The following is a 25,342-nucleotide window of genomic DNA, read 5'->3' as shown; positions in this document are numbered from 1 at the left end:
GATTCTTGGGGGGGGGGTGTTTGACCTAGAAAGCTGGGGCAGGAGATGGGTGAAAGAGGAGCTTTCAAATAGAGGGAACCAAATTATCCTCTAGCTCCTCTGCACTAGAGCCCTCTGCTCCAGCTCAGGGAAAGGCCCTCTCATTGCTGCATGATGGCCTCTTGTTTATTTCCTAGATCCATAAATTTGGAAGGGACCGCAAGGGTCATCTAGTCCAACCCTCTGCAATGCAGGAATCTTTAACCCAATATGGGGCTCAAACCCATGGCCCAGAGATAAAGTCTCATGGTCTGCCGACTGAGCTATCTCTGTTTGGTCTCCTACATCTTAAAACCACATTCAAAACCATACATTTAAACCACAATGACCCCACTTTAAATAGCCAAGTCTTTGCCCGCAAAGAATTCCGGGAACTGTAGTTTTCTTCAGGGTTCTGAATTCACCTCAGAGAGTTATAATTCCCAAAGCAGTTTAACAACCAAACTGTCTCCCCAAGGAACTCTGGAAATTGTAGCTCTGTGAGGGGAATAGGGGGTCTCCTAACAAACTCTCAGTGTCTTTAGCAAACTACAGTTCCCAGTATTTTTTTGACTCTTTAAAGTGGCAACATAGTGCTTTAAATGTGTAGTGTGGAGCCAGACATCATCTAAAGGACCAGAGATCTCTCATACTTCAGGATAACTTCAGAAAGGGGACTTGCCACCAAAGTGGCAAGATTGCGAATTAAAACTATACTGTCAAACCCAAAATGCTGGAATTATCCATTTCCCCCAACCTATTATTTATTATGGATTTATTCATCACCTTACATATACATAAGGCAACTTCCATTAAAAAACCACGATTCAAACATATTTCATTTAAAAAAAACAGCTCAGGAACAGTGTATTTGTTTCTTTATTAAAAATGACATGTCACTTAATTGTTGAAACCTCTAAGTGATTTACATGGAACATAAAATGCAATTAGCAGCCAAAGTCAGTAGTCAAAAACAAGTTGACATAAAAAAACCACCAACCCACCACACCCAAGCATTTATTTATTTTTTAAACTAGGAGTTAAAAATACATGGCTGGCATTCACTTTCCCTCAGAGCAGACCTATTAAAATGAATAAATATGACTAAGTTAGTTCCATTAACTTCAGTAGTTGAATACCACCACAGTTGAACTATGACATTTGCTGCCACAGGAGGCAGTGATGGACAACAAAATGGATGGCTTTAAAAGATGGGACAAATTGACAAGGCTATCAGACAGCTCTTGTGCTCAGATCCTGCTTGGTTTCCCACAGGCATCTGGGTGGCCACTGAGAGAACAGGATGCTAGACTAAGATTGGCCACTCTGGCCTCATCCAGAAGGCTCTTCTTATGTTCTTAGCAGCTGAAGGGCCACCTATTAGCGCGCGTGCACACACACTCACTCACTCCTGGCCTTAGTAAGTGATGGCTCCCCTGCCACTGGATTTCCCCAATCAATGCTACTTCAGGATGTATGCTGCGCGAGGTGCACTTATGGATAATTGTTCTTATAGACACGAATTCATTTCCCAGGGGTTATGATAACTGCATGCCACCTCCAGGATCAGAGGCCACATGCCTCTGGTTGACACTAGTTGCCGGGAAGCAACAATTGGAAGAGGGCTGATGGGCTTCCCAGTGGCATCCACTTGGGAAACAGGATTCCCCAGTAGTGGGAAGAAGACCCAGAGCCTGGGGAGTGGTGGTGGGACAACGATGAGTGGTCAGAGGGAGAAGACTGGGAAGAGAAAGTGTCAGAAGCTGAGGAAGCAACAGGGCTTAGTGAGCTGGGAGAGGCAGAGGCAGAGAGCAGTCCAGAATCAGGGGCAGAAGCCAAAGCAGGAAGGTGGGATGAGGGAAGCCAAGAAGTAGAGAAGGGTCAGGCTGGGGAAGTGTCTCGGGTTTCTCCCCTTCCTGCTGCAATGAGCGGAGGAGAGAGTGGTGATGAACAGACTTAGTCTTCAATTGATTGGGGAAAACCCTGGAGAGGAGGGGATTTAGCAGCTATGGGGAGGCAGGAACCTTCAATCTCAGCAACTTCTTCATGGGAACAAGACCTACCAGGGATGCATTGCTGTGCTCATTAGGCCTGACACTCTGCCAAGTTGGTGCAGATCATGTTTTTGCTATTCAAGAGTTAATGGCAACTTGCACGGTGTGATTGACTGTGGGCTCGCTCCTGACACTATGTATCATGAGAAAGGCTAGACTGAGGTTGGTGGGACAGTGTCCCATTCGCTCTGACGGACTAGTCTCCACTGGCACCAGCCCTCGGAAATAGGAGCGTCTAGACCAGCTAGCTGGCAAAGAGGCTTAGTAGACTTCTTGGGGCAGAGCACTTCACAGTTGTCATGGTCTGAATCCCAGAACTGCACCACTTCACTTCCCAGAAGGGCTCAGAGTAAGGCCTTCATCCGCATCCAGGAAAATCCGTACAGGAGGAGACGATCGTGCAGAGACTCGAGCGATTGCTGAAGGTCCAGGACTACCAGAGTCAGGGACGTTTGTTCCATGCTTCTACCTCGCATGGATTCTCACGTGGGCCTTCAGTTTCGAACTCTGGTTGAAACATTTCCCGCACTCGCCGCACCTGTACGGCTTCAGGCCCTTGTGTATCCGGACGTGGGAGACGAGGCTGCCCTTGACGTTGAAGGTTTTCCCGCAGTCCGAGCACTGGAAGGGCTTCTCCCCCGTGTGGATCCTCTGGTGTCTGACGAGGTCGGAGTTCATGCCGAAGGACTTCCCGCAGTCCGAGCATTCAAAGGGCTTCTCCCCCGTGTGGACCCGGTGGTGGCGGATGAGGTCGTAGTTCATCCGGAAGAACTTGCCACAGTACGAGCACCCATATGGCTTCTCTCCCCGGTGGATTCGGTAGTGCCGGAACAGCCCGTACTTAGTGCTGAAGGATTTGCCGCAGTCCAAGCAACCGTACGGCTTCTCTCCCGTGTGGGTCTTGTGATGTCGGATGAGCTTGTCCTTTGTGCGGAAGGCCTTCCCGCACTCCACGCATTTGAAGGGTTTCTCTTCTGCCTCGGTCCTCTCGCTCGCCTTGGAGTCAGAAGTCCGTCTGTATCCGGTCAGGGTCACAGGCCTCTCCCCGGTAAGAAGACCACTCAGTCCTTGGTAAAGGCCCACGCTAGGAATGAGCTGGTCCATCCTCTGCCTCGGACAGCTTGCCTGCTGTTGCCTCCATGGCCCACACAGACCCTCATTCGATCCCGCCTGCTTGCAGGGCTTGAGCCCATTGGCTGTCTCTCTCTCCTCCAGCGGTTCTTGCTCAGAGCTTTCTTGCCTGTGATCCTCTTTCTGCATCACATACTGCTTACCTGAAGGAAGAAGGAGAGAGATAAAATATAAGAACATAAACACCTTAGGTATCAGGTATTATACCAGGCAGGGGGCCTTCTCGGTAGTGGCGCCCGCCCTGTGGAACGCCCTCCCATCAGATGTTAAGGAAATAAACAACTATAGTAGTACCTCTGGATGCAAACGGGATCCGTTCCGGAGCCCCATTCACATCCTGAAGCGAATGTAACGCGTTTCATCGCTTCCGCGCATGCGCATGATGTCTTTTTGAGTGTCTGCGCATGCATGAGCGGCGAAACCCGGAAGTAACACGTTCCGTTACTTCCGGGTCGCTGGGGAGCGCAACCCGAAAACGCTCAACCTGAAGGGTATTCATCCCGAGCTATGACTGTATCTGACTTTTAGAAGACATCTGAAAGCAGCCCTGTTTAGGGAAGTTTTTAACATTTGATCTTTTATTGTGTTTTTAATATTCTGTTGGGAACCGCCCAGAGTGGCTGGGGTAACCCAGCCAGATGGGCGGGGTATAAATCGTCACCATCTTCATCATCATCACCTCTTCCCATACAAAAAAACCTGGACCCTGCGCTTGTCAGCTGAGGCTTCTTTATGTCCCCCCTCCCAGAGATGTTTGGAGGGTGGCAACAAGAAATTGGGCCTTTTCTGTGGTATTTCCCCTACTATAGAATGCTCTACAGTTAGCATGGGGTAATCCCTGTTTAGTGAAGTTTTTAATGTTTGATGTTTTATTCTGTTTTTAATCTGTTGACAGCCGCCCAGAGTAGCTGGGGAAACCCCGCCAGACCAGATGGACAGGGTATAAATTCTATTATTATTATTATTATTATTATTATTATTATTATTATTATTATTATTATATTACTTACCCCCTGAGCTGGCATTTCCTCCACACTCATGTTTCACCACATTCCAGATCTGCCTGCCTGCATCACCCAAAGTAGTTGCCTCATCTGGGACATTCACAATCACCTTCTGAAAGAGACCCGGGCCCTGAAACAGCAGGGGTCATGTTGTTCAATGATTTGTGTTATTCACAGCATTTAGACATACTTTGTGTAGACCAGTGTTCTTCAAGCTTAGGTCCCCAGGAGTTGCTGGAATACAAATCCCATCATCCCTCATTGTTGGCGAAGCTGGCTGTGGATGATGGGATTTGTAGTACAAACAACATCCGAGGCCCAAGTTTTGAAGAACACTGTGATAACTGGGCAAGATGTATCAATTGTTTGACATGACAAACAGCTTCCTATAAGGATACTTGGTTTAAATGTCTGAAGTTGTTTTAACAGACAATGCAAACATCATGTATATGCTGTTGGGAGTGTCAGCATGCCTTTGGAGACAAATCCTGCATCATATAAATTCAATGACAGGAGAAAACTCTCCCCCAGTTGATTATTTTTTATTTGATTGAGGGGGAAATATCTGCAAAACAACAGCCTTTTAACAAACCAACTAACAAACAAAAGCAACCTTTGTGATGGCTGCCAGAGCAGTCTGGGCTCGAAAGTGTAAAGATTATCAGGTTCCAATTATATGGGAATGCCTATGGAAATGTCTTAAATTTGCAAAAATGCACAAATCAATTGATTTGATTCATAAGAGGCATGGTATATTTGACAATACGTCGTCTGTTGAGAGATGGGCGTTTTTTGTGAATCACTACAACACAAATTTTGGAAATACAGTGGTGCCTCTGGTTGCGAATGGGATCCGTTCTGGAGGCCCATTCGCAATATGAAAAGAATGCAACCCGCAGCGGCGCGTCTGCGCATGCACGGGTTGTGATTCGCCACTTCTGCGCATGCTGTCATTTTGCGCGCTTGCGCAAGCGGCGAAACCCAAAAGTAACCCTTTCCGGTACTTGCGGGTCATTGCAGGACGTAACCTGAAAGAACATAACATGAAGCGGACATAACATGAGGTATGACTGTCTTAGACTGGAAACTTTGTTGACTTTGATTTGTGCATATTTCGAAGTACAAATTATTATTATCATTATTATAATAGAAAGGAAACAGCCACACCTGCTCTTCCCAACTACCTGCCTCTGCCTGAGCCGGCAGGAAATTCTCTGCCAGGGCCACCGCCTGGGCACAGGTTTCAGGAGCCTGATCCTTCACCCGACTCTGGATCCCTCGAGGCAGGACATCCAGGAATTGCTCCAAGACCAGCAAGTCTAGGATCTCCTCTTTGGTACGTCTCTCTGGTTTCAACCACTGGCGGCAAAGCTCCCAGAGCCGGCTGCAGGCCTGGCGGGGGCTCTCAGCCTGGTGGCAGTGCGACTGCCTAAAGCGTTGCCGGTGGCCCTCTGTGCTGAGGGCCTCCTTCTCCTCCTTTACTTTGGTGTAGGGGCCCTTTTCTCTCAGATCGAGCTTGACACGGACCTGGTGACTCGCCCCGTTGAGGAACGGAAGGACGTACCCTTCTTTTGGAGGCTGGCTGGCTGCAGTGATGGCCTCAAAAGGGGCTAGGGAAGTCCTCAGGTCCGCCCAGGGAGCCAATTCCGCCAGCTGCGAGCTCCCCGCCTCGGAGTGGGGTGACTCCATCGCCTTGAGGAAGGCCTGCCACTGGGCCTCCCAGACCTGCTGCAGGCCCTCGCACCCCGCAGGTCCCGCCTGAGCAGCAGGGTGGGTGTTTTTCCTCGGTCCCTTGGATCCCATCTCAGACTTGGGACCCACCGGGTCCTTCCTCTCTGTTTTCACTCCCAGCTTCAATTCCTGCTCCAGCGCCGCCTGGAAGTGGAGATCTGGGGCCGGCAGCTCCCCCTCCCTCCCTTCCGCCATTTGGGAATTGGGGCTCTCGCAGTTGGGAAGGGTAGATGGAATTCGAACTCAGAGCAGCGCTTCCGCCCTGACGGCTAATGCAGGAGAGGAATCCAGCCAATCGGATTAGTGCACCCAGCTACTGCAGTATGACAGGGACAGTTCAGAGGGATACAGGGCAGAGCTATCTCCGCAACGGCACTTGGGAGCTACCCTTGGTCGCGGATGGGATATCCAAGCGCTTCTTCCTCCTGTCGGAAGAAAACAAGAGCAATCTGTTAAGTTGTTTCAAACTGTTTTTAATATTTTTTTAAAAAAACATTTAATCATTTTTTCAATTCAAACAACAACCGCAAAAGACACATACAACAAAAACCATAATAACACTAATAACAGAATTTGACAATTCAGATTTGAATACTGATATACCTATGACTGGGACGGGGGTGGTGCTGTGGGTTAAACCACAGAGCCTAGGACTTGCCGATCAGAAGGTCAGCAGTTCGAATCCCTGCAACGGGGTGAGCTCCTGTTGCTCGGTCCCTGCTCTTGCCAACCTAGCAGTTGAAAAGCACGTCAAAGTGGAAGTAGATAAATAGGTACTGCAGGGCCCTAGTCTCTTGTGACAGAGCATTCCACCAAGTCAGGGCCAGTACTGAAAAGGCCCTAACCACCTTGCGACTTGGGACCTCCAAAATGTTGTCATTTGTGGACCTTAAGGTCCTCCGCGGGGCATACCAGGAGAGGCGGTCCCGTAGGTACGTGGGTCCTAAGCCGCATAGGGCAATAAGTAGCAATTAATCATCGAGATCCTACTTTCCAATGGGTTTTTTTAAAGATGTGAACACAGACAACCTCCCTCTGTCAAGGGATTTTGGACTGATGGAAGTTGGAGCTGAAGACACCAGGCTGGCAAAGGCAGGGGCTGGAGGGACAAGTAATTTGACTTCTACATAGAATCACAGAGTTGGAAGGGACCCTGAGGGTCATCTAGTCCAACCCCCCTGCAATGCAAGAATAGGCATATGGCAGGTTACAACCAGAGCCAGTCTCCCCAGTTTCCTATCCCTTCGGCGGAGGGTCTGCAAGGGTCCCCCTCTCTGTTCTTCCACCCTCTCTTTGCATCCCCACGCTCCCCCCCCCAATATAAAAGCTGGATGGATATATATATACACATACACACACATACATACATACACACACATCCGACATCATTTCTCTTTTTGCACCTTCGGCTCACCGCTGCTTGGATTTCAGCAGCCTCCAACTCCCGCCTGCATCCAGAGAGCCATTTCGCTTTCCGGATAGAGGGGACGGAAAAGGCACGAGCTCCCCACCCCCGACCTCTCTATGGTAGCGACATCCCACCGACTCCCCCCTCCCCAAATTTCCCCCCTCCCCTTCCTCTCTAGGAACCCCGATCTCGACTGCTGGATTTAACCATTTAAACACAAGAAGCTCCTTCTCTGTGTGGGTCAGATCCCAGGTGGTTCTTCTCCAGCCTGTTTCACGGATGCGTTTTGGCGCATGGGCTTGTTTTCGTTTGCATTTCACAACAGAACTGCTTGTTGTGATGCCTCTTCCAAAAGCGGTTTAGGTCTTTTGTGTGTGTGTGTGTGTGTGTGTGTGTGTGTGAGAGAGAGAGAGAGAGAGAGAGAGAGAGAGAGAGAGAGAGAGAATGCTGCCAATTGCTGCAGTGAATCACAGAATCGTAGTTGGCAGGGACCCCAAGGGTCATCCAGTCCAACCCCTTGCACTGCTGGAATCTCGGCTAAAGCATCCATGACAGATGACCCTCCAACCTCTGTTTAGAAACTTCCAAGGAAGGAGAGTCCACCAACTTCTGAGGGAACTGTTCCACTGTCTTAACAGCTCTTACTATCAGAAAGTTCTTCCTGATATTTAGTTGGAATCTCCTTTTTTATAACTTGAATCAGAGGTCCTACCCTCCAGAGCAGCAGAAAACAAGCTTGTTCCCTCTTCCATGTGATAGCCCTTGGGATATTTGAAGATGGCTCTCAGTCTCCTCTTTTCCAGAAGAGTTTGGATTTGATATCCCGCTTTATCACTACCCTAAGGAGTCTCAAGGGGACGCGGGTGGCGCTGTGGGTAAAAGCCTCAGCGCCTAGGACTTGCCGATCGCATGGTCGGCGGTTCGAATCCCCGCTGCAGGGTGCGCTCCCGCTGCTCGGTCCCAGCGCCTGCCAACCTAGCAGTTCGAAAGCACCCCCGGGTGCAAGTAGATAAATAGGGACCGCTTACTGGCGGGAAGGTAAACGGCGTTCCGTGTGCTGCGCTGGCTCGCCAGATGCAGCTTTGTCACACTGGCCACGTGACCCGGAAGTGTCTCCGGACAGCGCTGGCCCCCCGGCCTCTTGAGTGAGATGGGCGCACAACCCGAGAGTCTGACAAGACTGGCCCATACGGGCAGGGGTACCTTTACCTTTACTTTTTAAGGAGTCTCAAAGCGACTAACATTCTCCTTTCCCTTCCTCCCCCACAACAAACACTCTGTGAGGTGAGTGGGGCTGAGAGACTTCAGAGAAGTGTGACTGGCCCAAAGTCACCCAGCAGCTGCATGTGGAGGAGCGGGGACGCGAACCCGGTTCACCAGATTACGAGTCCATTACTCTTAACCACTACACCACACTCCTAAACATACTCAGTTCCTTCAACCGTTCCTCATAAGGCTGTTTCCAGACCCTTGATCATCTTGGTTGCCCTCCTCTGCACACATTCCAGCTTGTCAACAACCTTCTTAAATTGTGGTGCCCAGAATTGGACACAGTATTCCAGGTATGTTTTGACCAAGGCAGAATAATTTGTATTTTAATTTGTATTAAAGTTTGCTTCTCTGTACCTGTGTGATCTCTGTGTTACGATATGATTCCCAACACTGTGCACATCAGGATGCAGGATTTAGGCTGCCAACTTTGTACAGTGGTACCTCTGTTTAAGAACAGTCCTGTTCGGAACAATTCAGTTTACGAACTCCGCAAAACCGGAAGTACTGTCCCGGTTTGCGAACTTTACCTCAGTCTGAGAACGGAATCCGAAAGGTGGAAGGGCACCGGCGGCAGGAGGCCTCATTAGGGAAAGTGGACCTCGGCTCAAGAACGGTTTTGGTTTAAGAACGGACTTCTGGAATGGATTAAGCTCGTAAACGGAGGTACCACTGTATTTAAAAAGTCAAGGTTACAGGGCTGCACTAATAAGGCCTCCATCTGCACTGTAAATTCAAAGACGTATCATACCACTTTAAACAGGCGTGGCTTCCCTCAAATAATCCTGGGAAATGTAGTTTGTTAAGGATGCTGCATTAGGAGACCCTGGCTCACCTCTTACAGCTACAATTCCTAGAACTCCCTGGGAAGAGGAATTGACTGTTAAGCCACATTGGGAATTGTAGCTCTGTGAGGGGAGCAGGGTGTCTCTTGACAACTCTCAGCACCCTCAACAAACTACAATTCCCAGGATTCCTTAGAGGAAGCCATGATTGTTTATAGTGGCATGGTAGTGCTTTAAATGTATAGTGTAGGTGGAGCCTAGGACCTGGGGAAAGCTCACCGAATCTGTCATTGTGTCTCTCCTAGCCTGACTTACCTCACAGGGTTGTTGTGAGCTTCTCAGAAGAAAGGACGGGGGTAAATAATATGTTTGTGTTTGTTCCTGTAGGCATTTGCCTGGTCTTTAGCTTGAACAAGAAACATTTCATGCATTTATACAAAGACTTAATATTACCCTTTTTATGTACTGAAGTTCTCACCCTGGGCCAGCAGGGGGATACTGTAGATAGTTTTCACTCAGGTCCACATATGCAAATAAGGGATTGAAAGTGACGTTCAGTGATTGGATAGTTATAGAAAGTTGTTACAGTTGCGTTGTAGTGGAGCTCTATATAAGCAGACTGGCTGAACCCTTCAGTTCAGTTCAGTTCAGTTCTGGCCTGTGAATAAACAAGACCTGTTTGAAGAATCGCTGTGTCGTCTGATATGTTCACCCACAACTTAATAACCCTCTTGGCATCTGACCATTCAGGAGCTTTAAGCCCAGTGTGAGGCTCTTGTTAGGATCCAACTCGCCTCAGATCCATCCTTGTTGTTCAGCAGCATCTGAAGGGCCAAAGGAAGACAATGGTTCTGCCAACTCCAGGTCCAGATGTCATAGACCTCAGAATATCAGCTGTCTGCCAGGGATTGCTGGCAGCCTGGTTCACACATTCCTTTAAACCACAGTTAAACTAAACTATGGTTTAAACAACAGGAGCTTTGCTCCTCCCCCATCCCAGCTGCTGCCGGTGAAACAAAAAGGTTAAGCTAACCCTTTTCCAGCCCCGGGAGGAGTGCGGGGAGCGTTCATGCGACACACCTACACACTGCAGCCAAAACACCAGTGTCGCAACACGCTGTTTGGAAAGCCCTGGTGTATAGGATTGCAGCCTGATCTCGAGAATGACCCTTGATATTCATAAAAAAGGAAGTAAGCTTTTAATGGTGTTACAGGACACATTATACCCAATTATTTAATGTAATGTCTTTCCTGTGTCAGCTATGCAATGAAGTGGCTTCCAATTTCTCTTTCCCTAAACTGAACTAAATTGTGTCAATGCACACACAATCCACACAAATGACAGATTAAAACAGGGAAGGTTTTGGACGTTACCTAAAATTGAACCACCCTAACTACCTATAAAAGTGAGTAAAAAACAAAGCTATTTCAGAAGGCAGTCTTGTAATATAAAAAGCATATTTTTTTCAAATATGTAGCCTCAGGGCTTCCTTGCTGTAGCACAGGGGTTCTAGCTTGAATAAAACATGGGGGAGGCAGGTAAGCCCTGCCCTACATAATTAATCACATGATGTGGTGTGCACACACCATTTCAATGGCGATGCCCATCAAATTTGGGGGGACCCAGCCCCCTGAAATATTTTATGGAGTGGGGGGGGGGCGAAGACACCTTGGCTCCTAGAAATTGGCTCCTATGCCACAGCAATATCAGGAATACCTTAGAAGTCGTCTTAAAACCACCAGTTTGTCATTTCTAACAAGACAGACAATACTTGAGATATTTAGCAAAATATCTAAATTAAGTCCAAATGGAATCACTGGTGACGCAACAGCTTCAAACCATAACTTCCCCTGACCAGAGTAACAGCAGTCCTCAGGCTGTTTTCTTCCTTCTCCCCTCAGGGCAAGGTGGTTCTCCGTTAGCCCTTGTGGTGGTGTTCAGGTAAGGGAGCAGACTGAAAGAATTTTGATCTCATCTACCACAAAAAAGATACTTGTTCCTTACTAAATAAATTAAAAAATCCCTCATGATCTCTTTCCACAATCAGAGCATTTAAAAGTCCTCCCTTCTAATGAATATTATCTGATGTGAGATCCTCATTCTACCTCTGGGTTATTTCCTCTATAAAGGCCGATACGCAAATGCTTGTCACAACATGGCGACTTCATAGGAGTTCTCCTCAGCGTGGACTCTCTTATGCTGGCTAAAAGCAGGAGGGTCCATGAAACTTTCCCCACACACCAAGCAAGTCTGTGGCTTCTCCTCCTGTGTGTGTGTTTGCATGTGCTTGACAAGAGTTTTTCTGTGAGCGAAGCTCTTCCCGCATTCCGAGCATTTATGAATCCGCTCTCCTGTGTGGATCTGCTGGTGTTGGAGGAGGCGAGAGCTGACGCCAAAGCTTTTCCCGCAATCTGCACATTTATAGGGTTTCTCCCTCGTGTGGGTTAGCTGATGTCGGATGAGGCAAGAACTGAGGTTGAAGCATTTCCCACAATCCACGCACTTGTACGGCTTCTCTCCTGTGTGGATTCTCTCATGTACAACAAGGCTCCCCTTCTGACTGAACGTTTTCCCGCACTCCGCGCATCTGTAGGGCTTCTCTCCCGTGTGGGTCCTCTGGTGCCGAACAAGGTCGTGTTGTATAATGAAGGATTTCCCGCACAGCGAACACTCGTAGGGTTTCTCCCCCGAGTGGAACTGTATGTGCGACATGAAGTTTCCGATCCAGCGGAATCTTTTGCCACAGTCCGAGCATTCGTATGGTTTTTCTCGTGTGTGAAGTCGCTGGTGCTCAACGAGTTTAGAGTTCACGCTGAAGGACCTCCCGCAGTCCAAGCATTTGCACGGCTTCTCTTTCGTGTGGGTTTTCTCGTGGGCTACGAGGTTCCCTTTGAGGGAGAACTTTTTCCCGCACGCTGAGCATTTGTAGGGCTTCTCGCCCGTGTGGCTTCTCACGTGTGTGACCAGGTTGCACTTCTTGCTAAAGCTTTTGCCACACTCGGAGCATTTGTACTGTGTCTCCCCCGTGTGGGTTCTGTAATGCCTGATAAAGTCAGCGTTCATACTAAAGGACCGCCCACACTCCAGGCATGTGTATGGTTTCTCCCCTGTATGGTTTCGGCGATGTCTGACCAGATCGGCGTTTTTACAGAAGGACTTCCCGCAGTCCGAGCACTTATAGGGCTTGTCCTCGGTGTGGAGTCTCTGATGAATGACAAGGTTCCCTTTCTGAGAAAAGCTCTTCCCGCAGACCGCACAGGCAAACGGTTTCTCTCCAGTGTGCATTCTCAGGTGAGCGACCAGGTGGCTCTTCGTTCCACAGCTCTTCCCACAGTCCGAGCATTCGTACATTTTGTCTCCCGTGTGGGTTCTGTAATGCCTAACGAAGTCGGAATTCATGCTGAACGACTTTCCGCAATCGGCGCATTTGTACGGCTTCTCCCCGGTGTGGTTTCGGTGGTGCCTGGTGAGGTCAGCGTTCTTACAGAAAGACTTCCCACATTCTGAGCATTTATACGGTTTCTCTTCCATGTGGATCCTCTCGTGGACCGCAAGGTGCCCTTTCTGAGAGAAGCTCTTACCACACGCTGAGCATCCGTACGGTTTCTCCCCCGTGTGGGTTCTCTGATGACTAATAAGGTGAGAATTCATGCTGAAAGACTTTCCACAGTCTGGACACTTATGTAGTTTCCCTTCCATGTGGGTGCATGTAGAACTTGGAGAGTCCATCACACATTCGGCCAAAGCCACTTGCTTGCCATTTTTCTCAATCTCCTCCTTGGCTGCGATGGCATCTAAATCTTTGAAGTTTTTTGCACACAGAATGGGCTCATCCATGTCTGTTTCTGGATGCCTTTGCCTTCTGCCTTCACTCCATGCTGAGGGACCCTCTCTTTGGTAGATGTCCCACGTTTGTTTCCTTAGCCAAGGGCTTTTGTGCACATGATCCTGGCCATCTTCTCTGCTCAGAGTTTCCTTATAGAAGAAAGAAAAATTCCTGCGTGAGTCCTAAATCTGGAGGTTGCAAAACCGAAGGTCCTCCAGATGTTGCTAACTATATCTCCTGTCACCCCTGATCATTGGCAATGCTGATAAGCCCTGTTGGTAAAGCATGCGACTCTTAACCTCAGGGTCAGGGATTCAAGACCCACGCTGGCCAAAAGATTCCTGCATTGCAGGGGGTTGGACCTTTGTGGTGCCTTCCAACTCTACAATTCTGTGATGTTATGATGAGAATTGGAGGCCACATCCACACCATACATGCCACTCCTAACAGCTGTGGCCTCTCTCAAAGAATCATGGGAACTGTCCTCTGCCCATGCTGGGGCGAGTTGTTAGAGGAGACCTTCTATTCCCCCCCACAGAACTACAATTTCCCGAGCAGTTAAAACTATCAATCTTCCTTCCCAGAGAACTTGGGAAATTGCTCTGGGAGGTAAAGGTAAAGGGACCCCCTGACCATTAGGTCCAGTCGTGGCCGACTCTGGGGTTGCGGCGCTCATCTAGCTTTATTGGCCGAGGGAGCTGGCGTACAACTTCCAGGTCATGTGGCCAGCATGACTAAGCTGCTTCTGGTGAACCAGAGGAGCGCACGGAAACGCCGTTTACCTTCCCGCCGGAGCGGTACCTATTTATCTACTTGCACTTTGACGTGCTTTCGAACTGCTAGGTTGGCAGGAGCAGGGACTGAGCAACGGGAACTCACCCCATCACAGGGATTTGAACCGCCGACCTTCTGATCGGCAAGTCCTAGGTTCTGTGGGTTAAACCACAGTGCCACCCGCATCCTGCTCTGGGAGGTATTTCCAAGTTAGTATGCGTAGGATCAACTTGGATGGCTTTAAAAGAGGGTTAGGTAAATTCAGGGAGGATAAAGCTATCAGTAGCTACTCACCCTGATGGCTATGCTTTGCCACTAGCCCAGGGGTCAGCAACCTTTTTCAGCCGTGGGCCGGTTCCTCAGACCATGTGGTAGGAAGGACTGTATTTTGAAAAAAATAACAACAACAAACCCCTATTGGATTCTTTCCCCCCATCTTTTTCTGCCTGCCAAACAGCTGTGTCATGCTTATGATAATATTTTATTCTCTTGTTAGTTATGCTGTTTTAAATGTGCATTTTATATTTGACTCCACTTAGCATTGTTATTTTTTTAAAATAAGATTTTTGTTAACTTTGTTACTGTTAAATGTATTCTGTAGTTGACTTCCTTTGAAATGTTTTATTTTGAAATCTTTAAGATAATATTTTAGTTCTGTTAATTATGTTGCTTTGACTGTATACTCTACATTTGACTTTCTTCAGAAATGTTTGATTCTGGATTATTTTACTGATGTTTTAATATGCTGTAAACCGCTTTGAGATTTTTCTTAAAAATATAAAGCAGTATAGAAATGAAACAAACAAGCAAACAAATAACATATGGGCACCAGGATGGTGCCTGACATCTCCACCATCTGGGGATCATTCGATAGGGACTGTTTTCACCAAACACTGTGAAATTCTATTAGTTATATTATATCTGCACCATCAGAATGACTTTCTGGCACCCAGTTGCTTTTTTCTGTGCAGCCTGAGCAGGAGCAGTCACCCTTAAGAAAAAGAGGTCGGAATAGGGCAATACAGTGGACACTTGGGTTACAAACATGATCCGTGCGGGAGACACGTTCGCAACCCGCAGCGTTCATAACCCACAGCGCCGCATCTGCGCACGAGCGATTTGCAATTCAGCGCTTCTGCGCATGCGCAAAGCACGATTTAGCGCTTCTGCGCATGTGCAGCCGCCGAAACCCATTCTGGTACTTCCGGGTTTTGGCACGTCAATAACCCGAAAAAGCACAACCTGAAGCATCTGTAACCCGAGGTATGGCTGTATCTCTGTGGACTGTCCCTGGATCAAACGGCTTTTCTTCTTTAAGTTCTCAAAGCTCTTAACCTAGCCTGTCATCTGAACTAGCCAGATATTTATCTGAGAATCAGTCACAGTCAGTTCATCATTTGAAAAATAAAAAACTTTAGAGGCTTCTTGCCCCCAAAAGGGCAACTAAAACATTCCATTTTGGCAACTGCCACCTTGGTTTAAGGAGCCATTTGGCACCTAGCTTATATATTGGAGTTTCTAACCCTGATAAGGAGCACAGGACCACCGGTCCACGTTGCTCAGGACAATGACTGGCAAGGTCGCTCCAAGGTTTCAGGCAACCCTCCCAGGATGTGCCCCCGGGGCTTGAACCAGGACCTTCTGCATGCAAAGCAGGTGCTCTGCCACTGGCTTACAAAAGAAAGAGGGGAGAGAGGCGCCTATTCCCTATCCATATGAAACCAGAATGCAGCTCTTTCTCCTCCTAAATTTGTCCCCTCCGGGCACCCTTCCCCTCTTGCTCTGCATTGCCGAAACAGGCTCCTGGAGCAAGGCAACTCACCTCCTCCTCCTCCTCCTGCAGCCATTCAAAAGTTGCCCTCCCCTGGACCAAGGAGGCGGGTCAGGAATAGGCCCTTTCCCCATCTGCCTTTCCTAGCATTCCCGGGGCCTCTCTAGGAACAAGCCTCTCTCTCACTTTAACGCCTTCTGGAAGTCTGCATGGCAAAAAGCTCACGGCTGCTGGTGCTGTCACTCTGTGCCCTGTGCTAGTTTGTCTATGGCTTGTCCAAACACCCCCCCCAAAAAAAAACAAAAAACAAAACCAAGCAAAATTCAGAAGTGCTGGTTTTGTTTTGCTTTAGTTGAGATTCCTGCATTGCAGGGGGTTGGACTAGATGACCCTTGGGGTCCCTTCCAACTTTACAATTCTATGATTCTATGACCCTCTGGGCTGCATGAGCAGTTTCTCGCCTGTGTATACAACTCTGCAGCCAAAAATGCCCTAAACTCTTGCATCACAAGCAAAAGGGGAAATTCTAGGTTAAAAAAAACCCAAAACCTTTTGTGGACCTAAGGCATCTAATTAAGATTCACTGCATTTATTAGATAGATAGATAGATAGATAGATAGATAGATAGATAGATAGATGATAGATAGATAGATATTGAATTTATATGCCATCCTACACCTGGGGGGTCTCAGGGTGGTTTACAGGATAGATGGATGATAGACAGACAAATAGACCATTCCTACAATAAGCCTGAGGTGGCATAAATGGTTCATGCTCTGCTCCAACTTTATCCACTCAACAACCCTATGAGGTGGGCCAGGCTGAGACTCTGCATCTGGACCAAGATCACCCTCTGAGCTCCATGGTGTTGTGGGGTTTGGAATACATATCTCCAAGGGTTCCAGTATTACAGAGTCTCTGGGGGTGGGGCTGCGGGGAGACAATCCTGGACTGACCAGGTCTGCCAATGTTGCAAAACATTATGAAATGACTTTACTTTAAAAAAATAAAAAAGTGGACCAGCATCATAAACACACTTCAATATGTCACCACTTTAGTGCGGTCGTAATTTAAAGCTGCAAATCCAAACGTTTTATTATTTTTTCACAACAATTCTTAGAAGTTCATACTTAATGAATCTGATAAAATATCAGAATAATAAGAGATATGTAGCGTTAGAGCATAAGAAGTTGCCTTATTCAGAGTCAAGACTATTCTGTTCAGTATTGGCCTCAATGACAGGATTTCAGAAAGGAGTCTTTCTCAGTGGTGGCCTCATTCATGTGAAGCTCTCAACTTTCCTGATTTTAAAAAAGGTCATGGGAGATTCTTCCTTTTTCTCCAAGGCTATCATGAATCATTTATGCTGGTTTTAGATGTTTTGCCTCCACAGGTTTTCAACTTTTGATATTATTGAAGCCTACTATTATCATAGTAGTCTGACCAAACTGCGGGAGGCAGTGGAAGACAGGAGGGCCTGGCGTGCTCTGGTCCAGGGGGTCATGAAGAGTCGGACACGACTAAACAAAACAAACATTATCATCATCATTGAGCTGTCTTGGAAGGCAGGAGATAAATAACCATATTTATCAGATACATATAAATAAATAAAGGACACAAGAAAGTGAGATGGCACCGCAGTCCCCAAAAACACAGGCAAGAATTGGGGGGGGGATATGAGTCCAGAGCGCTGCTGGATCCAACCCAAAACCTCTCGAATCCTGCATCCTGCTTACCACAGCCAACCAGACTCCTCCACAAAGTCCTCTGCATTCAACTGTCAGAGGCACTAATTCTTCTGAATACAAAGTGCTAGAAACTGCAGGAGAGAAGGCCCTTGTGCTCGGGCAGGTCCTGCTTGCTGGTTTCCCACAGTCATATTGTTGGCCACCATGAGAACAGGACGCCCATGTGGCTGGGCTTCGCCAGCCACTCCAACAAAATATTAAAATACAGTAATCCATCAAACATTAAAAGCTTCCCTAACCAGGGCTGCCTTCAGATGTCTTCTAAAAGTCTGGTAGCAGTTCTCTTTGACATCTGGTGGGAGGGCGTTCCACAGGGCAGGTGCCACTACCAGTGGTGGTAGTGGTGGTGTAGTGGTTAAGAGCAGTAGTCTCGTAATCTGGGGAACCAGGTTCGTGTCTCCGCTCCTCCACATGCAGCTGCTGGGTGACCTTGGGCCAGTCACACTTCTCTGAAGCCTCTCAGCCTCACTCACCTCACAGAGTGTTTGTTGTGGGGAGGAAGGGAAAGGAGAATGTTAGCCGCTTTGAGACTCCTTAAAGGGAGTGAAAGGCGGGATATCAAATCCAACTCTTCTTCTACCGAGAAGGTCCTCTGCCTGGTTCCCTGTAACTTGGCTTCTCGCAGTGAGGGAACTGCCAGAAGGCCCTCAGCGCTGGACCTCAGTGTCTGGGCTGAACGATGGAGGTGGAGACACTCCTTCAGGTATACAGGACCGAGGCCGTTTAGGGCTTTAACGGTCAGCACCAACACTTTGAATTGTGCTCAGAAATATACTGGGAGCCAATGTAGGTCTTTCAAGACCGGTGTTATGTGGTCTCGGCGGCTGCTCCCAGTCACCAGTCTAGCTGCCGCATTCTGGCTTAGTTGTAGTTTCCGGGTCACCTTCAAAGGTAGCCCCACGTAGAGCGCATTGCAGTAGTCCAAGCGGGAGATAACCACTCTGGCGAGACAGTCTGCGGGCAGGTAGGGTCTCAGCCTGTGTACCAGATGGAGCTGGTAAACAGCTGCCCCGGACACAGAATTAACCTGCGCCTCCATGGACAGCTGTGAGTCCAGAATGACTCCCAGGCTGTGCACCTGGTCCTTCATAAACAATATGAACAATAATAAACTGTAAAAAAAACAACCCGAAATGAAACAAATCCTACAGTGAAAATAATGTTTATTTTTGCATACTTCCACTTAATATTTATTTTTTATCATTGTATATATAGTATGCATTTCCCCCCCCCCCCATTTGTTGTGCGAGCCTTCTTTGTGGAACCTGGTTCAGCTGCACCATATGGCCCATGGTAAATCCAGCAATGGAAAATTTCTGTAATGCCTCCCTAACGTTGATGCCCTAAACATGGCCTTATTCTGCTTAATAGTTAATCCAGCCCTGGTTGGGGAGAGGACCAGCCCTAACTTCCCCTCAGTGGGCTTTGCACTTCCTTTTTCTCCTTGCCTTTTCCCTCTTCTTTCTGGGAGGAGCCCTTTTTCTTTTGTTCATGTATTTCCTTACCATCTCTTTACGCCAGCCTTGGACACTCAAAATGTGTTTTTCCCTGCTCCTGTGATTGCAATCTGTTTTGACTGTTTTTCAGAATTTTAAATTGTTGCAACCTACCGTTGGTCCTGCTGGTTAAGAGCAAGTAATAAATGATCAGTAATAATAGTATTACGATATTCAATAACTTTCCAGACCAGTCAGAATCGATGGTGCCAATTTCGTCTTCCACGCTTTAGCAATAATTCTTTTTGCTGCTTTCAGCAAATACAAAACCAGAGCCAGATCCATCTCCACCACTAAGCCTTGTAAATTGCTTGATAATAATATTATTGGATCATTTGGTAATAAATACCCGGTCATTCTAAGATAACTTTTTGGACAATAAAGCAATAAGTTTGAATTACCAATTAACTCCAAAATATACGTAAACAACCTGCATGCTGACCACCATATCGTCAACATATATCCTGTGCAGTATGTGTGTGTATGAGAAAGTCAATAAAGAATCAGATACTGTTGATATTGCATATTGATATATATGTATATTCCTTCCAATCTACAGATATAATTTGTAGTGGTCTCCTAGCCCAGATCCATTTGTAGCCTTCCAAAGCTAGTTCCTGCTGAATAACTCTCGTTCATTTTCACACAAATATTTCAGTTTTAAGATCTATAATTTCATCATTATAGAACATATAGTTGTACCTTGGATCCCAAATGCCTTGGTACTCGGACGTTTTGGCTCCCGAATGCCACAAACCCGGAAGTGAGTCTTCCGGTTTGCAAACATTCTTTGGAACCCAAACATCTGACGGGGCTTTCGATTGGCTGCAGGAAGTTCCTGCAGCCAATCAGAAGCCGCGCTTTGGAATTCAAACGGACTTCCGGAACGGATTCCGTTCGACTTCCACCTAAACATTAGGAAGAACTTCCTGACAGTAAGAGCTGTTCGACAGTGGAATTTGCTGCCAATGCGTGTGGTGGAGTCTCCTTCTTTGGAGGTCTTTAAGCAGAGGCTTGACAACCATATGTCAGGAGTGCTCTGATGGTGTTTCCTGCTTGGCAGGGGGTTGGACTCGATGGCCCTTGTGGTCTATTCCAACTCTATGATTCTATGACTTCCAAGGTACAACTGTATTTTATTATGATTATGCTCTATATTTCAATTACCTCCCTTTGGAGTACACAATTCCTTAACTGACCCTTGCTTATGAAGTGCTTCCTGAAGGATCTTATTGCTCTTAAAAAATTAACTGTGCCATATAAGCTACTTTGAGGCTGATGAGAGATTGAAACTTTTTCCCATTAGGAAAATGTTATGTACTGAGTTGAATAGGATTCAGAATGCAGCAGTCTGATTGGTCCACAGGAGCTACCCAATCCAGCTCCAGGTGGAAGTGAATCCACAACCTGATTGGCCTACAGGTGAATCCTGGAATTAGCCAATCACGTGGGGCCCATTGTGTAAATAATGTATATAAAGCAGACATTCTGGGGGAACTTCCATTCCTCCTCACCACTATGAGCTGAATAAAGAGCATGAAATCCACTCTCGACTCAGAGTATATTTCAGAAAATTAATATGAATTGCTTTGCTCTGTGTGCATTCACTTGTGAGGAATACAACTATAGCAATCATGGACCAACCCAACGCCTGCTCCAGGGGATTTCTATGGCTTCTTCGCTGAATGGGCTGCCATATGTTTGAAAAGGTTCGTTTTACGAGTGAAACACTGACCGCAGTCCAGGCACTTGTATGGTTTTTCTCCTGTGTGAGTCAACTGGTGCCGAATAAGTTTTGAGCGTATACCAAAACATTTCCCGCATTCAGAACACAGAAACGGCTTCTCCCCTGTGTGCATTTGCTGGTGGCGGATCACAAGGTAACTAAGGCTAAAACATTTGCCGCAGTCGGTACATTTATATGGTTTCTCCCCTGTGTGGATCCTCACATGGACAATGAGGTCTCCTTTCTGGCTGAAGCTTTTCCCGCACTCAGAGCACTTGTACAGTTTCTCTCCTGTGTGCATTCTCCGATGTTTAGTAAGCTCAGAGTTTGTATTAAAGGCCTTATCGCAGTCTGAACAGCGATAGGGCTTTTCTCCGCTGTGGTTTCTCATATAGATAATGAGATTTTGCTTGTAATTGTAGCTTCTGCCACAGTGCAAGCATCCATAGGGTTTCTCATACGTCTGCGATTGCTCCCCTGAATGGATGATTATATGTTTGAGAAGGCCATCTTTCCGGCTAAAGCTTTTCTTACAGTCTGAGCATTCATATGGTTTCTCACCCGTGTGGGTTCTCTGATGTCTAAGGAGATCGGAGTTCATAACAAAGGATTTCCCACAATCCAAACATTCATATGGTTTCTTCTCTGAGTGGAACTGTAGGTGTGCTGTGAGTCTCCCTTTTCGGATGAAGCTTTTGCCACAGTCCGGACATTCATATGGAGCCTCTCCTGCATGGAGTCTCTGATGTGCAATAAGTTTGTAGTTTGCTTGGAACGATTTGTCACATTCCAAGCATTTATATGGTTTCTCTTCTGTGTGGATTCTCTCGTGAAGAGCGAGGTTTCCTTTCCGAGTAAATTTCTGCCCACAGCCTGAGCATTCGTATGGCTTCTCCCCAGTGTGGATTCTCCTATGTGCGGCTAAATGTGATTCCTGCCTGAACTTTTTGCCACAGTTCCAGCAGTCGTAAGGTTTGTTTTCTGAGTGGGTTCTGTAATGTTTAAAGACTTCTGAGTTTGTAGTGAAAGATTTCTCGCACTCTGAGCATTTGTACGGTTTCTCCCCGCTATGGGTCCTGGCATGTGCAACCAGGTTACATTTCTTATTGAAGCTTTTGCCGCATTCTGAGCATTCATGTTGCTTCTCTCCCGTGTGGGTTCTGAAATGTATAATAAAGTCAGAATTCATGCTGAAGCTTCTCCCGCACACGGAGCACTGATACGGTTTCTCCCCTGTATGATTGCGCTGGTGTCGAAGGAGGTCGGCGTTCTTACAGAAGGATTTCCCACAATGCAAACACTTGTACGGCTTCTCTTCTGCATGGATTCTCTCATGCATAGCAAGATTTCCTTTCTGAGAGAAGCTTTTCCCACATACGGTGCACTCATAGGGTTTCTCCCCTGTGTGGGTTCTATAATGTCTAATAAGGTTAGCATTCCTACAGAAGGTTTTCCCACAGTCTGTGCACTTATATGGCCTCTCTTCTGCAATGTAGGAGCTGTTCTCACATTCTGTTGAGGTTACTTGTCCCTCATCCTTCCCTTTTGCCTCCTTGGCTGAGATTTCATCCAAGTCTTTGCTGCTTTCTGAACATTTAATCGTCTTATTTAATATCCTGCCTGGATTTCCCACCCGTTGTCTCAAAACAGCTTCCACCTTCACAACACACTGGGTATCTTGCTCTTTGGCTGTCTGCACTGCTGCCTGGAGTGGCTCCCTCAGCTCAGAGCTCTTCAGCTCTGGGGTCCTGTTAGTTTCCTCATTCATAGACTCCATATCTGAAGGAAAGAGATTCAGCTGTGAGTCGACACCCTACATCCGGAGGTCATGAAACAATTGCCAAAGAGAGAGAGAGAGACTGAATACGCACCATACATTTAAAGCACATTTTCCTCTCCAAAAAATCCTGGGAACTTCAGTTTGCCTCTCACAGAGCTATAATTCCAAGCAGCCTTAATGAATTACAGTTTCTGGGATTCTTTTGGGTGTGTAGGACCCTGTGCTTTAAATGATGTGCACACAGCCTTGGCCTAGTGACCACGAAGCCTGAGGCAAGGTGAGACAGTCAAGCTACTCTGAAGGGACTATTGCTGAGTGGTATTTATTATTTATTTGTTTTTAAGTACTTTTTATACCAGCTTTCAGGTATAAAACACCAGTGTCATGCAGCTTCACAATACTATTAAGTATTATTATACATATTATATCCACACTAAGGGAGCTGCAATGACTGTCCATCAGCTACCAGGCCACATTCAAGGTCTTTTGTGACACACACATAAAAGCCCTGAATAATTTGGAGGCCGGGTTACCTGAAAGACTGCCTACCCCTGAAGAGACCCTGTAATAGCACATCAATGATCTGAGGAAATTTTTACTCATGACACTGCACCCTACAGAGTATCACACGGCAGTGAGCCAAAAACGTACATTTTCTGACTTTGCCACTGCACTGTGGAAGACTTTTCCCCCACCACACATGAAGCATAATTCTGACACTTTATTATTTTTTATATTTTGCTGGAAGCCACCAGCGTGGCTGGGGAAACCAAGCCAAATGGGGGAAGAAGGAGGAGGAGGAGGAGGAGGAGGAGGAGGAGGAGAAACTTCTGCCACTTCGTTTATTGAGACAATTTATATAAGACTTCATTATCTCTAAGCAGGTGCAATCTTGCAAATAGGTACCTTTCCGCCCAGACTTTCCTTGACCCATAAGATCAGTCCCTACCATTTCTGAATTCCTCTTTCAGTAATGTTGATTTGCTGTTCTCAGGAAGCTATTTTATTGTTTTCGTGTTATTTTATTATGCCAGTTAGGGATTTATTTATTTTTAAAGTTAAGTGATCCATCTAGTCTAGCATCCTGTTCTCACAGTGATCATCAAATGCGATTCCCAACAAGTGGTGTTCAGAGGCCAACTGCTTCCTACTGTGGCTAGATGGGACGTGTTTGCAGAGCTATTTCTATATCTACCTGATAGATTGATAGTGTGTGTGTGTGAGAGAGAGAGGGGGGGGGAGAGAGAGAGAGAGAGAGAGAGAGAGAGAGAGAGAGAGAGAAGGAGCAAGGGAGGTTTCTAGCTGGAATTAACTGAAAGTGAGATTGCAGCCTTGGAGGATGATTCTGCCACAGCTGTTCCTTTTGGAAGTTCCTTGTAGGCATAACCCTTTAGTATGATTCTGCTTTTTGAATTATGGTGCTGGAGAAGACTCTTGAGGGTCCCATGGACTGCAAGAAGATCAAACGCATCCATTCTTAAGGAAATCACTGGAAGGACAGATCGTGAAGCTGAGGCTCCAGTACTTTGGCCACCTCATGAGAAGAGAAGACTCCCTGGAGAAGACACTGATGCTGGGAAAGATGGAGGGCACAAGGAGAAGGGGGCGACAGAGGACGAGATGGTTGGATAGTGTTTTCGAGGTTACCAGCATGAGTTTGACCAAACTGCGGGAGGCAGTGGAGGACAGAGGTGCCTGGCGTGCTCTGGTCCATGGGGTCACGAAGAGTTGGACACGACTAAACGACTAAACAACAACAACATGATTCTGCTTGTATATCTTTTAAAAAAGCCAATGGTACTAAGACACCTAAAGGCTACAGACACACCATACATTTAAATCACATGGCTTCCCCCCAAGAATCCCAGAAACTGTAGTTTCCCCATAACAGAGCTACAATTCCCAACACCCTTCACAAACTACAATTCCCAGACTTCTTCGGAGGGAGTCGTGTGCCTTAAAGGTGCTTTAAATGTATGGTGTGTCTGTAGCTTGTCTTCAGGGCTCTTTAAGGGGCATTTATTGCATATGGCTGTGTATACACTAAACAGGAAATACACGTTCTTTCCTTCACAAGAATTCTGGGCATTGTAGTTTCTACCCCACAGAGTTACAATTATCAGCAACCCTTAACAAACTACAGTGCCCAGAATTCACTGAGGGAAAGACTGTGCTTTAAAGGTGTAGCATTCACACAGCCCTAGTCTCTTGAATAGCATCTCTTAACAGCTATACTCTAAATATTGTGGCATCAGAAAATATTTGAGAAATAGCTGTGGGTTCTCCCTGTTCCCTTACCTGCACAGACTGCAGTTTGGTCATGGGACATGAGATCATCCTCACAGCAAGAGCCTGTCCACTCTCACCAGCCTCAGACCTCAAGGAAACCTGGCTCCTTTTTCATGGTTCTCCATTTTAACCTCTTTCATGTTGGGTCTTAACCTGCTGAGTTGAAGAATTTATTTTAATTTTTTGCTTTATTAAATTTATACCCCCATCCCTCTTCCCAAAGGAGCCCAGGGCAGCAAACAAGTGACACACACACACAATCCAATCCAGTGGCAGACTGAGAAAGATATTCAGTAGATGCTGAAAAGACAACAGAGGCAACCCCTTTATAATAATCAACAAGAGGGCATTCCAAACAGTAGGTGCCACAACACTAAAGGCCCAATTCCTTCATTATTCCTCCTCTTTTATTGCTGCATTTTTATCCCACCTTTCCCCAATAAGTTCAAGGGGTGTGACCTGTGAGATAATTTAGGCTGAGAGATTGTGACTGAGCCCAAGCTCACCCAGTGAGTATCATGGCTGTGTGGT

General features: G+C 46.8%; 2 protein-coding genes across 2 annotated transcripts; both read right to left on the bottom strand.

Moving 5' to 3' along the window:
• Positions 1-1,996: 1,996 nt before the first annotated feature.
• Positions 1,997-6,359, bottom strand: LOC128409030 (zinc finger and SCAN domain-containing protein 30-like). Its single transcript, XM_053379204.1, has 3 exons — positions 5,375-6,359; positions 4,214-4,337; positions 1,997-3,346 (listed from the first exon to the last, which is right to left on the bottom strand). The coding sequence occupies exons 1-3, from the start codon at positions 6,131-6,133 to the stop codon at positions 2,538-2,540; spliced, it is 1,692 nt and encodes a 563-aa protein (XP_053235179.1). The 5' UTR covers positions 6,134-6,359; the 3' UTR covers positions 1,997-2,537.
• A 4,217-nt stretch (positions 6,360-10,576) lies between these two features.
• On the bottom strand, positions 10,577-24,962 carry LOC128408785 (zinc finger protein 850-like). Its single transcript, XM_053378807.1, has 4 exons — positions 24,821-24,962; positions 20,691-22,521; positions 15,824-15,881; positions 10,577-13,376 (listed from the first exon to the last, which is right to left on the bottom strand). The coding sequence occupies exons 1-4, from the start codon at positions 24,849-24,851 to the stop codon at positions 11,550-11,552; spliced, it is 3,747 nt and encodes a 1,248-aa protein (XP_053234782.1). The 5' UTR covers positions 24,852-24,962; the 3' UTR covers positions 10,577-11,549.
• Between the last annotated feature and the right edge of the window lie 380 nt (positions 24,963-25,342).

The sequence above is a fragment of the Podarcis raffonei genome, chromosome 2, assembly GCF_027172205.1.
Source record: "Podarcis raffonei isolate rPodRaf1 chromosome 2, rPodRaf1.pri, whole genome shotgun sequence".
NCBI lineage: Eukaryota > Metazoa > Chordata > Lepidosauria > Squamata > Lacertidae > Podarcis > Podarcis raffonei.
The sequence above is the reverse complement of the archived record's forward strand: the minus strand, read 5'-3'. Positions and strand labels throughout refer to the sequence as shown.

Excerpts from the sequence above, each read along its gene's own strand:
- LOC128409030 (XM_053379204.1), bottom strand. The coding sequence starts at position 6,133 with ATGGCGGAAGGGAGGGAGGGGGAGCTGCCGGCCCCAGATCTCCACTTC. Across the intron at positions 4,338-5,374 it reads CAGGTAGTTGGGAAGAGCAG|GGCCCGGGTCTCTTTCAGAA; the intron begins GTGTGGCTGTTT and ends CTGCTGTTTCAG. Across the intron at positions 3,347-4,213 it reads AGGAAATGCCAGCTCAGGGG|GTAAGCAGTATGTGATGCAG; the intron begins GTAAGTAATATA and ends TTCTTCCTTCAG.
- LOC128408785 (XM_053378807.1), bottom strand. The coding sequence starts at position 24,851 with ATGTCCCATGACCAAACTGCAGTCTGTGCAG. Across the intron at positions 22,522-24,820 it reads CCAAACTGCAGTCTGTGCAG|ATATGGAGTCTATGAATGAG; the intron begins GTAAGGGAACAG and ends TCTTTCCTTCAG. Across the intron at positions 15,882-20,690 it reads GCAGCCCATTCAGCGAAGAA|CGCCTCCTTGGTCCAGGGGA; the intron begins GCCATAGAAATC and ends CTATTCCTGACC.